Here is a 17,002-nt window from a genome sequence, read left to right as displayed (position 1 = left end):
ATAGAATGCAGTGGCTAGATCAAGTGCTGAAGCAGAGTTTAGAGCAATGGCTCAAGGAATTTGTGAACTACTATGGTTAAAGATTATCCTAGAAGACTTGAAGATCAAGTGGGATAGACCAATGAGACTCTACTGTGATAACAAGTCTGCAATAAGCATTGCACACAATCCTGTGCAACATGACAGAATAAAACACATTGAAGTAGACCGACATTTCATAAAGGAGAAACTAGACAGTAGGTTGATTTGTACACCTTATGTATCAACTAAGGGTCAACTTGCAGATGTGTTGACTAAAGGTCTCAGCAGTGCAACATTTCAAGAAATTATTTCCAAGCTGGGAATGGAAAACACCTATTCACCAGCTTGAGGGGGGTGTGGGAAAACACTTATTTACAGCTGGTTGTAATCTTGTAATTTGTATATTTATATTTGTATCTCTAGAATTAAGTATTTGTATCCCTAAAATTAAAGAAGATTTAGTTTCCTAGTTTAACCCCTAGTTAGTTGTATATAAACCTAAGATTCTTGTATAATTCAAGATAAGCAGTTTTTCAATATACATTCAGTTTCCACAATTAAAGACACTATGTTTTCACTTAATAGTGAGAAATCTCCTAGACCTAATGCTTATACAGCTTATTTCTTCAAGAAGGTCTGGTCAATTGTCGATGAAGATGTTTACAATGCTATAATGCAAAATTTTCAAACTAGTAACATGCTGCCAGCCTTCAACTCTACTATTGTCGCTTTAGTCCTTAAGAGTAAAACTCCTAGCAACATTAAGGATTATAGGCCTATCTCTTGTTGTTCTATAATTTGCAAATGCATTACTAGGATTTTGGCTAATAGATTAAAAATAGTCTTACCTGCATGATCAGTTAGAGCCAAAGTACTTTTATAAAATAGAGAAGCATCATAGATAAAGTATTGATGGCATAAGAGATGGTTAGAGGCTATGGTAGAACAACTCAATCTCCAAGGTGTGCAATTAAGGTAGATCTCTATAAGGCATTTGACACAATAGATTGGAAGTTTTTACTAGCTGTTTTAAAAGCAATTGGGCTACCAGAATAGTTTATAAGATGGATACAGAGCTGTATCACTAATTCATGGTTCTTTGTTTCTATCAATAGAGGACTAGCAAGTTATTTTAAAAGAGCACAGGGGATAAGACACGGAGATCCTCTTTCTCCCTATCTGCTTGACTTTGCAATCAATTTATTATCAAGGCTTCTTGATGCAGCAGCTAAACATAGAGTGTTTGCATTTCACCCTAAATGCAAAAAGATCAATCTAACACACTTACGCTTTATGGATGACTTGCTGGTTTTTGCAAAAGGGAGCTTGGACTCTGTGATTGCAATAAAAAAGGTGCCGAAGTCTTTCTATACTATTTTTGGGTTACAACTTAACAATGAAAATGATGAGCGGAGATAAGCTTACACTAATACAACAAGCCTTTGGCTTCAAGGTATGTATGATGCCAATAAGATACTTAAGAGTGCCACTGGTAACTAGAAGGTTGACACAGATTATTTACCTTCGCTAGAGATCATTTTAGCTAGATTGAAGAGCTGGGCTATCAAACGCGGGTTGAAGTGCACGAAATTGTACCAAGTAATATAATGATAAGTAAAGTTCGTTCCTACAAAAATTGCATATGAGATACACAAGTACCAAAATTAATTTACCCAAACTTAGATAAATCAAATCAAGCTAGAATATAAACTAAGCAAATTAAACCTAAAACTTGTGAACTAATATAAACCAATATCGAATTAAACAAAACAAGATTCAAATAACTAAAATTTACCAAAACTGAATACAAATAAAGAAAGTAAGCTTCAACTGAAATAAAAATCAAACTAAATAACCAAACCGAAATCACTAAATAGCAAACTGACATGCATATAACTAAACCTGAAACCAATTAACCCTATTGAACCTAAAAAAAATCCAAATGACCTAGAATAATCTCAATAACATGCAAATAACTATGAACCAAAAGCCATATGAACCCTACTAACATGGACCAAAACTATTATAAAGCAATTATGCAATAACCTAACAAATTAACCCAATTAACTTGCAAACAAACTGTTATGAAACTCATATTAACCTAAGAACATGCAAATTAATCTAAACAAATCAAAACAAAATTGAAAGCAGACTAATATATCAAAAATGAATGCAATAAACCCTAAATTCATACAATTCATGTAAACCTTAATCAAATAACCCTAAACCGAATAAGAATCAAGATTAAATATGCAATAACTAACTTAAAATCAACCTAATAACTAAAATGGAAATCATTTTAAAGAATAGAATATGAAAACCGAAAGTAACATGCAAGAACTTATACAAATTAAACCCAATTAAACCTTAAACATGCAAACCATGCAATCAAGCAACAATTGAACCCAAATCTAAACCTAGAAACTCAAACCAATTACTTTAACAAGAATTAAATCTAAAATTGAAAGATTAAGATCAAAACAAAATGTAAAACCAAATCCATTTAACCATAATCCAGCAAAATTACAACTTGTATTAATTAAGATTCAAAAACTAAAGAGCAAGATCAATTTTTAAGCCAATTGCATGAAAACCAATGAAAATCAAATTGAAAATAATGTAAAATAGAACTTAATTGAATTAAAAACTTGAAGGAAGTGTGCATAAAATAATATTAAACAAAGTAGAAAATTAAATTCAAGAAAGCTTAATCCTAAATTCATGAATGAAAAAACTAATGTTACTAAGTTGGTTTGTCACCCTAACCCTTTTACACCTTTTTCTAAGACCTAATAAGAATTATTTGTCATAACGTCTAGATCCTGGGATCTATCGCTAGACATTGACTTAAGGGAGTCACCACCAATCTTTTTTATCTAGGTGCGATTGGCTACCTAAAGAATCTATCTTTTCAGGGAACACCTAAATTTAAGGGTCCCTAAAAGAATAGGTTTAGGTCTACTAACCAAAACATGGTTCGGGAGTTTGGTTATGTGTGAGGAAGGTTATAGCACCCTCACAACGCCCATCAAAAGATGGTACCAGCTGAAATTTGTGTTATCCAATGAGCCTTAAAATTTTACCGAGTAATTAATTATTGGAAATTATTCTCAATTGACTCTAATACATTTAGCAGAAATTTGAGAAAATTCCCTCACCTCAAGAGTATGCAAGAAAAAACTATTGTTTCACTTGTAGAGGCTCCGTCGTCGGATTAGTTAAAGAAAAATCAAAATCAAAATCAAAATAGAAAGGACGGAAATGATGGTTGTTCTTGTGTAGGGAAAATTGATACTTTCAACTTTCCCCAAAAATGTTTTTTTTTTGGAAACTTTGATTTTCAAGGAAAATTGATACTTTCAACTTTTCCTCAAAAATATTTTTTGAAAACTTTGATTTTCAAGGAAAATTGATACTTTCAACTTTTTCTCCAAAACCCTTTTTTTGAAATTTTATTTTTAAGGAAAATTGATACTTTCAACTTTTCCCCAAAAATATTTTTTGGAAATTTATTTCTAAGGAAAATTGATACTTTCAACTTTTCCTCAAAAATATTTTTTTTCGAAACTTTCATTTCCAAGGAAAATTGATACTTTCAACTTTTCCCTAAAAATATTTTTCGAAAATTTTGATTTTCAAGGAAAATTGATACTTTCAACTTTTCCCCAAAAATATTTTTTTATTTTTATTTAAAGAAAATAGAACAAAATAAAAGTGAAAATAAATAAAGATAAAAGAATAAAGAAAAGTAAAACAAAAATAAAAATAAGATAAAGATAAAAAAATATTAAATAAATCTAATCTAATAAATAAATAAATAAAACAAATAAATAAAAAAATTCCAAAAAAAAAAAACCTGGAGCGGCTCGGCTATCGGTTCGGCTCAAGGAAGAGAAAACGGCTCGGGGGAGCGGCTTGGAAGCTCGGCTCGGCTCGAAGGGGGTAGACACACTCAGGTCAGGAAGCGGGTCGACGCTTGGGTCAGGTCGGATCTCGGCAAAACGCGCGGATCCTCTGGGTCACTTAAGGCCAAAACGACGTCGTTTTGGGAGGGTATAAAAGGCAGTTCCCTTTGTTTTTTGACAGAAACCTTCTCCCCTCTCTCTCTCTTCCTTCCCTTTTCTCTCCCTTCTCTCTAAAAGGCCGAAGAACTCCGGTTGAAGATTCTCCGAATTTTGGGATTTGTCGTCGGAATCTGGGTTTTTTCGTCGGAAGTTCACCGGAAGTTGACCGAAAGTTGGTCGGTTTCTGGGAAACGTCGCCGAAAATTGGGCAACTCGTCGAAAACTTCAAAGTTGGCTGGAATTTTCGCCAAAAAATTCAACGTTCGCCAGAAAGTTCACCGGAATCTGAAATTTTCCAGAAATTCCCAGAAAAAAAATCGCCAAAAATCTTCAAAAAAATTGCTACTAACTCCAGAACACTTCTTAATCTTTTCTTAGCCTTCTATACTCTTCTATCTCTCAAATCAGTAGTTTTGCTCACTGTTTTTTCTGTCCATTGCTTCTGTTCCAGAGGGTCCCTTTTATAGGGATTGATCAGGAGTTTCTGATCAATCCCAATTCCTCTTTGGACGGGGATTCAATATTTGAATCCAATATGGACTCTTCTGATTGAATCCCCATTCTCAGCAGGATTCTTTAGCTTTCAATCACAGCCCCAGAAAAAGAAAAAATAATAATAATAATAATAATAATCAGATAAACAAAAAATCAGATAAACAGGAAAAAAATTATTAACAGATAATTAAAAATCTGAAAAAAAATATACCAAAAAAAAATAATAATACATAAATTATAATATAATAATAAATATATAACTATATAAATAAAATATATATAAATATTAATAATAAATTAATTAATTAATTAATTAATACATAGTAATAATAAATAAATAAAATACATAAAATACAAAACAAAGAAAAATAAAATAAAATAAAAATAATCCCAAATAAGAACCAAATTGGGCTTATCCATTTGGGCCAGGCCCGATTGATCTGGGCCTGGACCAAATTGGGTGTCTACAACTGCCCCTCTTTGCACATTTTCTGTGAAACAGAAATTGTGCAAAGACGTAGACACCCAATCAAGACTCAACTCAACATTTTCATTTTTGTTTTTTTTTGTGTTTTTTTTTTTTACCAAAGCTCCTCTAAACAGAGGCTCAACGACTTTGAACAAAATAAATTGCTCCTCTAAACAGAGGCACCACGACTTTTGGGAAAGTAAATTACTCCTCTAAACAGAGGCACCACGACTTTGGAAAGTAAATTGCTCCTCTAAACAAAGGCACCACGACTTTGGAAAGTAAATTTCTCCTCTAAATAGAGGCACCACGACTTTTAGAAAAGTAAATTGCTCCCTAACAATCATGTCCAAAAGAGTTGAAAATTGTGTTTGAAGGAGTTTCAAGAGATTATGCCCAAAGGTCTTATAAATCAATCCTGATACCACAAGACATCCTATTTCAAGGATTAGGAACTTACCTAACAAATTTCTTCTCGAATTTGCAAGATCTCAATATTTGCATTTGCAACTTGTAAGACTCGCATCAAAGATCCTCATTTGAATTGTGGAGGCTCACATCCAAAAGTTCAAAGCTTTTTTTAAAGGTTCTTATTTGGCAAACTTGGAATTCATATCCAAAAGTCTAAAGCTTTTTATTTAAATTTTGGAAATTCACATCCAAAAATTCAAAGCTTTTCATTTGAGTTCAAAGGCTCACATGCAATAAAACTTAGAGTTTCACATCTAAGTTCAAAGGCTCTCATTTAAAACATTGGAAATTCATATCCAAAAGGTTGAAGTTTTGTATTTTGGAGATCCACATCCAAAAGTTCAAAACTTTTCATTTGTTCGAAGATTCACATTCGATGAACTTTAGGGTTTCACTCCTCAAAGATTCTCATTTTGAAATTCAAAGATTCTCATTTGAGTTCTCAAAAATTCTCATCAAAACATTCACAATTTCTTTTTCAAGTGACTCAAAATTTTGCATGAATGAATGTTATGACCAAAGATGCAAATGTTTTCTTAATGATGCAAATGTGGCAACCTATATTCTCATAGTGCCATGCATGTCCAAACAAAGTTTAATTCATCAAATCATGTGCATGTACTATTCAAGCGATGATGCCACCATGATGCATGTAATGCAAATGTCTATGCAACAAAATTCTAAATAATTATGGTGATATGGCTCTCAAAACTCCACCATTCTGCATGTCTTCCTTGTTCAGTTTCTCCATATTTTGAAACAAGTTTCATCAATCAATCATCACTTGACCACTGTTCATAGACTTCTCAGCACTAAAAATTTCAGAACAAGTTTCACCCACCATTACTGAGTCATTACTCATAAATGTCTCAGCATTAACCATTCCAAAACAAACTTTGTCCACTGATTGCTTTCATCATCCAATCATAACTTGCAAGTCATATCGACCAATTCATCCTTGTATTCATCACTTGGTTATACCATTTTTCAAGATTTGCCCCGTTATATCCTCTATTTGATCATATCACATATCCTTCCAAATCATCTCTTTTGGGTTTCTACCATTGCTTTATCATCTTAGATTTCTTTTCAAATGAATGCAAGACTCTTTTAAGCACATATTCATTCATTCATTATCATTTCAAATCTTGACAAATATAATGCAATCAAGCATTTTCTGAATTCATTCTAGGGGTGTAACAATAAGAGAACACATGGTGAATTATGGTAAAGATAATCAATGAAGATCTATTTTGATACAAAACAAATGGGAAAAGAAATAAATTGGATACATGTCATTGGGATGGATGGTATGTCCAAATGATGAATATTCAAACAATTCTCAACATTAATCTAGGATTCTTTTTCAAAAACTCATTCCATTTACAGTTGAAGTCATCTTGAACTTGGCAAACTTTACCCCAGTCTTTGAGGGATCTTCAAATGTCTTTGATCTTCCATTCATGTGAGCCATTTGACCTGGATCTTTCTCTATCAAAATCACCCTTTCAGGTTTTCAATTTGGATCTCTTTTTTCCATTTTCTCATTCTTTCTTTTTTTTTCTCATTTTTATCTATTGTTGATATCTTTCATACATCAAACTTTAGAGCAATGTAGCATGATTCCATTGCTTCATCATAAGCATACCTTTGCTCAACATGTGATCATTCAAGTTGAGTATTCACACTTGATCCAAATGGACTTTTCAAGGTTGTAATGTAGGCCAAGGTGAAGGGTCATAAAAAAATGGATATAGGCTCAAAACATGTATTAAAAAGGTTCAAAACCAAAGGATCATTTGATACAACTTGGCATTTTCCCCCCACATCGTTTCACTATTTTTTCTTTCTTCACACAAAAGATTCTCATTACTTTACCCTAAATCATGTGTGGCATTTATTTTTCTTTTGCTTTTCTTTCTCTTTCCATCTTTGAGACCTTTTGTGGTGTTTTTTTTCTTTTTTTTTTTCAAAAATTACCCTCCAGTGTAGAGGGTGATCCTTGGTTGGGGTTCTTAAAAAAAAAATGATAGGCTTAAAGGGGTAACAATAAATGGTTTTTCAAATGGTAAAAGAAAAATGGCCATTTTTCATCTCAATTATGCATACCTTTCTTGAACATCATCTATTGAACAAAGCTCATGAACTTGTATAAAAGATTGCACATCTTCAAGACATATCTATTTCACCTCTAGTAACAGCTTACTTTTTGCTCAAATCATCTTCTCATATTAACGTGGATGAGTTTTCAAAATTAAATCCCAGAATTATTGTTATCATTGTCTAAATATTCATCATCTAAAATTTAAAAATGGGAATGTGAAATTATGAAAGGTAACAGGGCATGGAATAATGGTCGAGTGAAAGAGAAAATGTAATGAAATGCATTAACTCGCCCTTATTAAGATGATAACAAGTGAAATCATATTGTAGAAAAGAAATCCTAACATTACTTTAAAAGAACTCTTAGAATGATAAGTGGCATTCAACCAGTTTTAACATCCTCTTTAAAATCATGCCCCTGGGCAACCAGGTGAAGGATTTTTATCTCATCCCATTGATTCATTGTGACTCTTCATATTCTTGATCCTCAAACAAAATGATTGGGCTTTTCCTACCGAGTTCTAAAGATACAGGCTTGACCATTTGAGTGGTTGCTTCCATTATCATGCTCCCTGTTGTATTGCTTCTGGTAAAGGCAATCTTGTCAATATTAGGATGATATGCCAAAGAAATCATAACTTTCAGGCCCGATCCAGTCAGAATGTTTAAGATACCTGAAGGAAAACTCACCTTCTTTCACACGTCAGCCAGCTCCAAACAGGTGATAAATACCAGCTCGAAAGGTTTCAATATTGCAGCACAATCTTTTACTTCGCATCTAAACCTTTAGTAAGGTACGTTTAGTACTCAAAACATCCAGCAACATCATCGATGTCCCAAGTTGCTTCATCAAGTGGTTTCTCGTAATCAATTGCCCAAGCTTTGCTAATTCAAATTTTCTCTTTGTTATTTTAGAAACGATGGCCCGTAAATACTTGGCATGAACAACATCAGAAGCTGAAGCCTAATCTTTGCTTTTGTTTTTAGAAAGAGCTCTCTGAGTAGTAGCCACCACAAGCTTCACATCTTCAGCTGTAGCTGCTGGAATATGATCGATGTTCTGTTTAATTGTAAGATAGATAATTGAAATTCACTTCTTGAAAACAGGCTCTCTCCACTCGCTGTCGATGAGTAACATTCGACTCAAAATTTGGACCACCATATTAAATCAATTTGCCCTTAAAATCTTATTCAACTCTCCTTTTAACTTTTTTTGAGCTTTTTTTATTCTCTCGAGATGACTGAAATTTTCTTGTTCCATTAGTCTGGCTTGAGCTCTTGTATTGGTGAGTGGGGTTATTTGGTAGAACTATCCTTGAACCTCTAACACCACAATTATGATTAGAAAATGCTATGCTATGCTTTATGTATGATTCGTTGATGCACGAATGATATGTACATTTTCCTGAATGAAATCTAATATGAAATGGATGCAAATGATTGTGTTAAAACATGATCATGAAAGTAATGCAGATGCATAAAATCAGACAAACAATACAGTTAGTTTCATGGATGAAATGAAAATGATGCTGATGTATAATGTTACATATGATAATGAAAATGATGCACAAAGTCAGACAATTAAAATGATTAGATAAACACCCTTTTTGTGTCCTAATTTCAGGGTATATCTATCATTGGGTAGAAAGGGCTCTATCCTAGGCTTAGGTACTCTTAAGGTTCACTATATGCGGTTTTAAGGTCAAAGTCTAAAGGTACTCAAATTGTTCCTTACATCTTTGTCCATCACAGACTAGTAAGGCACCCTAATTCTCACCCATTACAGGCTACAAGCGGAAAAGGTTCAATTTGAGTGGGAGTATTTCGCTAGCCATGCGGAGGCATTAGACCTTACGAAAGCAATAGGTACTTTACTCCCTCCTAAAGGGACGGAGCTCGGGTATAGAGCTTATGTTATGCTCATGCACATGAATGACATAATTAGCAAGGTAAATAAACATGAATGAATAATAACACATATATACAAAAAGGTTTAATTTTATTCGGCTTTTGGATAACACAAATTATTTGCTGGCCTGACTCTCAAAGTCCCCAGTGGAGTCGCCAAGCTGTCATAACGTCTAGATCTGAGGATCTATCGCTAGACATTGACTTAAGGGAGTCGCCACTAATCTTTTTTATCAAGGTGCGATTGACCACCTAAAGAATCTGTCCTTTTAGGGAACACCTAAATTTAAGGGTCCCTAAAAGAATAGGTTCAAGTCTACTAACCAAAACAGGGTTCGGGAGTTCGGTTACATGTGAGGAAGGTTATAGCACCCTCACAACGCCCATCAAAAGATGGTACCAGCTAAAATTTGTGTTATCCAATGAGCCTTAAAATTTTACCGAGTAATTAATTATTAGAAATTATTCTCAATTGACTCTAATACTTTTAGCAAAAAATTGAGAAAATTTCCTCACCTCAAGAGTATGCAAGAAAAAATTATTGTTTCACTTGCAGAGGCTCCGTCGTCAGATTAGTTAAAGAAAAATCAAAATCAAAATCAAAATAGAAAGGAAGGAAATGATGGTTGTTCTTGTGTAGGGAAAATTGATACTTTCAACTTTTCCCCAAAAATGTTTTTTTTTTTGGAAACTTTGATTTTCAAGGAAAATTGATACTTTTAACTTTTCCTTAAAAACCCTTTTTTTGAAATTTTATTTTTAAGGAAAATTGATACTTTCAACTTTTCCCCAAAAATATTTTTTGAAAATTTATTTCTAAGGAAAATTGATACTTTCAACTTTTCCTCAAAAATATTTTTTTTTGAAACCTTGATTTCCAAGGAAAATTGATACTTTTAACTTTTCCCTAAAAATATTTTTCGAAAATTTTTATTTTCAAGGAAAATTGATACTTCAACTTTTCCCCAAAAATATTTTTTAAAAATTTATTTTTAAGGAAAATTGATACTTTCAACTTTTCCCCAAAAATATTTTTTGATTTTTATTTAAAGAAAATAGAACAAAATAAAAGTGAAAATAAATAAAGATAAAAAAAATAAAGAAAAGTAAAACAAAAATAAAAATAAGATAAAGATAAAAAATATTAAATAAATCTAATCTAATAAAAAAATAAATAAAAAAAATTCCAAAAAAAAAAACATGGAGCGGCACGGCTATCAGCTTGGCTCGGCTCAAGGACTCGGCTCGACTCGACTCGGAGGGGGCAGACACGCGTGGGTCAGGAAGTGGGTCAACGCTCGGGTTGGGTCGGATCTCGGCAAAATGCACGGATCCTCTAGGTCACTTAAGGCTAAAATGACGTCGTTTTGGGAGGGTATAAAAGGCAGTTCCCTTCATTTTTCGACAGAAACCTTCTCCCCTCTCTCTCTCTCTCTTCCTTCCCTTTTCTCTCCCTTTTCTCTAAAAGGCCGAAGAACTCCGGTTGAAGATTCATCGGATTCTGGGATTTGTCACCGGAATCTGAGTTTTTTCGCCGAAAGTTCACCGGAAGTTGGTCGGAAGTTGATCGATTTCTGAGAAACGTCACCGGAAACTGGGCAGCTCACTGGAAACTTCAAAGTTGGCCAGAATTTTCGCCAGAAAATTCAACGTTCGCTGAAAAATTCACCGAAATCTGGAATTTTTTAGAAATTCTCAGAAAAAAATCACCAAAAATCTTCAAAAAAATTCCTACTAACTCCAGAACACTTCTTAATCTTTCCTTAGCCTTCTATACTCTTCTATCTCTCAAATCAATAACTTTGCTCACTGTTTTTTCTGTCCATTGCTTTTGTTCCAGAGGGTCCCTTTTATAGGGATTGATTAGGTGTTTCTGATCAATCTCAATTCCTCTTTGGACAGGGATTCAATCTTTGAATCCAATATGGACTCTTCTGATTGAATCCCCATTCTCAGTAGGATTCTTTAGCTTTCAATCACAGCCCCAGAAAAAGAAAATATAATAATAATAATAATCAGATAAACGAAAAATCAGATAAACGAGAAAAAAATTATTAACAGATAATTAAAAATCTAAAAAAATATACCAAAAATAAATAATAATAATACATAAATTATAATATAATAATAAATATATAACTATATAAATAAAATATATATAAATATTAATAATAAATAAATAAATAAATACATAGTAATAATAAATAAATAAAATACATAAAATACACAAGAAAAAAAAATAAAATAAAAATAATCCCAAATAAGAACCAAATTGGGCTTATCCATTTGGGCCAGGCCCGATTGATCTGGGCTTGGACCAAATTGGGTGTCTACATTATTTACAAGCAAAATAAACCCTAAAGCATTCGTCCAAAGTAGAACTCCAAAGGTAGCGCATGTGTTTCGATTGGAATGAAACTTTTGAAACCAAGAAAGCTTCTTAAAGTTGAATTCAACCAGAACTCTTTAAAAGAACTCCTATAGATCAATTCATGTCTTCTATATCACAACCATCATCTTTCTTATCATGTAGCAATTTAAAGAATGCATAAAAGAAACCAAAAATGAAATCTTGCATACCATGAATACATATTCGGCTATGGTATACTAACCTTCTAAAATCATCTTCTAATTGCTTGTTCTTGAACTCTTCAATTGCATACATAACTTGGTCTTGAATTGGAGAAAAATTAAAATTTTTCTTCAACAAAAACACATACTTTGTCGCCCATTATGAATGGTATTTTTATAACTCATGCAAATCTTACTCTAAGTAGGAATAGGAATACTAAATCTTAATGAGAATAGAAAATCCAAATCCAAGTAGAAAAACTTAAATAGAATTGCTACCTCATCATGCCACATCATCCATTTGTAATCCTATGCATATGCACCTACATAAGCTACCATGGACTTGCATTCACTTGCAATTACAATTCTACCCTTATTCATAGCCAAAATTACCTACTTAAATTCTTGCATGAATTTTCTCTATTTTTCTTCAAGATTGCATCATTTCAACTCTTCTAAACTCAGCAAAGCAATCTTGAACAACTTTCCTTTTTCAAGATTTCCAAGAAAACCAAGAAATTCAAGAATCACCAAGAACATATCAAGAATCCTTCTAATGCATAAAGAATCATCCAAGGTTGATCACGAATTATCAAGATTCTTCAAGATTCATTCTTTTCTTTAAGATTTCCTACAAAACAAAAAATTGAACACATTAGGAGTAAAAAGAACCTTATTTAGCTAAGAACTATGTAAGAATCAATCATTTAAGCACTAAAAACAAGTCTAAATAACTCTATTTTATAGAGTTATGAAACCCCCAAACTTGAGCTTTCGCTTGTCCTTAAGCAAAATAAAGCTAAGCTATGTAAAAAATAAGTATGCTAGAAATCATCTTATAAACTTCTAATGGTTAAATTCTCATAAATTCCTCAAAAATTGCATAATGAATATAACTTAGAGAAAATCACAAGCATAGATTAAACATTATATTCATTCAAGAGTAAGCTCCCTTTTAATTGCAAATTTCGTGTGTGTGTTAATAGTCTATCTCATAACAATGTAGGACATTTAATTAAAGTTATGTAAACATGAAATTAACACATCACACAAAAGCATGCAAAAATTTCATAAATTTACTTTTCTCATACTCTATCCACTAATATAGCCACAACTTAACCAAAGATCAATAGGTTTTTATTAAGCTTGTGGTGTTAGTCTAGCGTTAAGGTATGATAAAGCAAAATTTAGGCTTAATAAACCCAAACATGCATTACTTAAGATCTACACTTTTAATTGATGAGAGAGCTTTCAAGAATTGTAACCCCCCCAAACTTAAATTCTTCTTTATTTTGTTTTTTTTTTCAAACAACAACTACTTTTAATTTGCTTAAATTACTTGCTATTTTTCATGTTTTCACCACTTTTTCTCTTTTTGCATTCTATTTTCTTTCTATGAAAGCTATTTTCAACTTTTACTTCTTTTTTCTTTTTTGCTTAAAATAGAATTTTTCACAGTATTTTCTTTTCAACCTTAAACTCAACCTTTCTTTCCTAATGCAACATAGCTTTCATATTTACTGTTGATTAATCCATATACACATAGGGTAAGGTACAAAGATAAAGATAATAAATCAAAGGGTGGCTAATTCATGTAGGTGAAAACAAAGGAAAGGAACATATATATATATAGTAGGCTTGAAAGGCTCAAACGAACTAAATATGGCTTAAATCATCTTCCTAGTTAAGTGTGATCTACGATTTCATCTCAAGAGATGTTTCAATAAGTTCTAAAATATGTACATAACTTCAAAGATCAATGCAACTTTATATCTACATAAACTTCAACTAAACATGCTTACGTCTCAATGATCAAGACTAAGTGCTAAAAATGTGGAAATATTGCAATTAAAAAGAAACATATTCCAAAAATCATCTCATGCTTTCACTACATTCATTCTTTTCTAATAAGCTATATTCAAAGTCAATCAAGGTTCTATCATTGGATTATGAGAAAATAATTAAAAGAAGTATAATAATTCTAAACATGACCATTTAAACTTAAAAACAAAAAATTTTAAAAAGATACTAAAAAATTTTACTCAAAATTTTCTCTCCCAACTTAAATAACACATTGTCCTCAATGTGTGCAAATAAAACAAAACTCAATGTGTGCAAATAAAACATAAAAACATAAAACAAAGAGAAGTACTCCCCTAAAATCCAAAAATTAAATCTAAAATTCCATGGAACCTCCATTGTCGTAACTTGTCTTAGGTTCATGTTCCTATTTTCTACAAAAACAAAGAAAACCCAAGCATTACCTATTCATAAAAACAATGAAATAAATAACTAAATCTAATAATGCAAAACTGAAAATTAAAACTTAGTTTGCCTCCCAAGCAGCACTAGTTGTCATCAAGCTTGACTAATTCTTTCCAATTACTCTTCAATCACACTTAGGTCAACCTCTCTCTCCTCCATGAAATAATCCATGGTGTTATGCTTTTTCCTTACTAGACTCCTATAGGTTGGCCTTGGTTTCGACCTTGAGGCTTTCTCCTTGACTACCTTTTCCTTCCTCTTCACACAATCCCTAACCACTTTTTTTTTTCTTTTCACATCATCTTTAACCACATTAGGGTTGCTAAATCTAAAAACAATCTTCTTATTTTGAAATTTCAAGCTTACCTCTTTTTTTCAACATCAATTACAACTCTAAATTTGGCCAAGAATGGCCTCCCTAAAATAATGGGGATATCTTTATCTTCCTTAATATCCATTATAATAAAATCAGCTAGGAATGCATATTTTTGCTCTTTCACAAGCACATTTTCATCATTCCTAAAAGGTACTTAGTAGAATTATCAATAAATATCAAATGAGAGGTCATAGGCTTTAACTTCCCGATCCCTAATTTCCTAAAACACTCAAAGGCAACAAATGAACACATGTTCAAATATCACATAAAGCTTTATCAAAGTAAAAATTACCAATATAACAAGGAATAGAAAAACTCCTTGGATTATAAAGCTTTTGTGGCAAATTCTTCTAAAACATAATACTACACTCATCAGTAAATGTAGTATCCTTCATTTCCTCTAATAGCTCATCAAAATGGGCTTTTTGTCATTATGTGCAAGAGTGAATTGTAACTTTTTTTTATAGACATCATTAAAGTAAACTTTACTTGAGTTTTATTCTTCTTTGCCTTTGCCTTGCTTCTAATGTCAACTTTCTCCCTTTCACTAACAACTTCCATAGCTAGTTCAACATTTTTTTTTATGTCTCCCTCATTAGGCCTATCATCACTAGGAACCTCCTTTATTTCCACTAACATAGACTTCTCAATAAAATGAACTTTTCCCATAACCCTATTTGGCTCCTCCCCCTTTAAGGTTATAATGCTATTCATTTGCTCCTTACCTTATCTTTTTGAGTTTTGCTTAATGGTGCTAGGTAAGGTTCCTTGGGTTAGGGCATTAGCTAGTTGGCCCACTTGTACCTCAAGGTTTTTAATGAAGGCTGCTTGGTTTTAAAGAACTTTGGTAAATATCTCTACCAAAGATGGTTTATTTTCTTAGGGTGGTAGAGGTGGATAGTATTGTTGTGTGATAGTTGATGGAAACTAGGTGGGTTCATTTATCTTAAATAAAAATTAGAAGCTTGCCCCTAGTTATTACCCTATGAAAAGTTAGGATGGTGTTTTCACCTTTAGTTGTAGGTGTTAAACTAAGGATTAAACTATTGTTTAGGTTGAGCAACATACTGAACGGGCTCTACTCTAATGGGGACTTATCTAGAGTATGGTTCCCTTCATAATTATAACATGAAAAAAATAGGTTTTGAATGGTATTGATAAGGCTACAAAAAGGGTTGGTTCCTAAATTTTCAATCTTTTTAACTAAGCCAAACACTTGGGAAGTACGAGCAGTAAATGCATCAAGTTTATAAAACTCCAATAGATTTCTTTGGTACAAACCTTTCATTGGCCCACTTATAATTGTTCATGGCCATCTCCTTAATCAAATCATAAGCCTTATCTGTAGACTTACTCATTAAAGCCCTAATAGCAGCAGCATCAATATTGGTTCTAGCTTGCCCTGCCAGCCCATATAAAAGATTTGCACTTGTAACCATTTGGCAAACCATGGTGAAGGCACCTCTTTAATAACTCCTTATACCTCTCCCATGCATCAAATAGGGATTCGGCTTCAAATTGCTTAAAAGAAGTGATATCATTACGCATCTGACTGTTTTAGATAGAGGAAAAAATCAAGCCAAGAATTTATAAACTAGGCCATCTTAAGTAGTAATTAAACCAAGAGGAATAGATACAAGCCAACTCCTTGCCTTATCTTTGAAAGAAAAAAAATAGCCTTAGTCTAATGGCATCATTAGTAGCAATATTTTGCTTTAAAAGTATCATAAATTTCAAAAAAATTAGTCAAATATAAATTGGGGTTTGATAACTTTAGAAAATAGATTATTTAGGTTTTTTTTAATGCTTAAATAAGTGATTTTTGCTTAATTCTTAGCAAAATAATTTTTTTTAACTCCTAAATGGCATAATTTTTTGTTTTGTAGGTTTGCTTGAAGAAAAGAGTAAATATTGAAGATTTTTTTATCAATCTTGATGATTTTTTTTACAAAAAAAGAATCTTGCGATGTTATCGATTAATTTTTTTGAAAATCTTAAAGTTAAAGAATAGGAAAGAAGTTTAATATTTGTTTTTTAAAGTTCAATGGAGTAAGAATGACACAATCTTAAAGAAAAAATGAAGAAAATTCATGCAAGAATTGAGGTAGGAATTTTAGCTATAATGAAAGTCAAAATTGTAATTTTAAATAATTGCAAGTCCATGGTAGCTTATGTAGGTGCACATGCTTGGGATACTGATGGATGTCATGGCATAAAAAGTTTTCTTATTGGTTAAGAAAGATGATGTGGCATGATGAG

General features: G+C 32.2%; 1 protein-coding gene and 1 non-coding gene across 2 annotated transcripts; both read left to right on the top strand.

The window, feature by feature from the left end:
• Positions 1-945: 945 nt before the first annotated feature.
• Positions 946-1,440, top strand: LOC149520366 (uncharacterized). The gene is made up of 2 exons (XM_089744178.1): positions 946-1,034; positions 1,137-1,440. The coding sequence occupies exons 1-2, from the start codon at positions 946-948 to the stop codon at positions 1,438-1,440; spliced, it is 393 nt and encodes a 130-aa protein (XP_089600304.1).
• Positions 1,441-16,187: 14,747 nt separating this feature from the next.
• On the top strand, positions 16,188-16,299 carry LOC149520365 (small nucleolar RNA R71). The gene has a single exon (XR_016326681.1). It is a non-coding gene; the product is annotated as a small nucleolar RNA R71 (small nucleolar RNA).
• The last annotated feature ends 703 nt before the right edge of the window (positions 16,300-17,002 follow it).

Source organism: Durio zibethinus, chromosome 1 (genome assembly GCF_047325235.1).
Source record: "Durio zibethinus cultivar Kanyao isolate XHJ-2024 chromosome 1, ASM4732523v1, whole genome shotgun sequence".
NCBI classification, from domain to species: Eukaryota; Viridiplantae; Streptophyta; class Magnoliopsida; order Malvales; family Malvaceae; genus Durio; species Durio zibethinus.
Note: the sequence above shows the minus strand (reverse complement) of the source record. Positions and strands in the feature narration are given on the sequence as shown.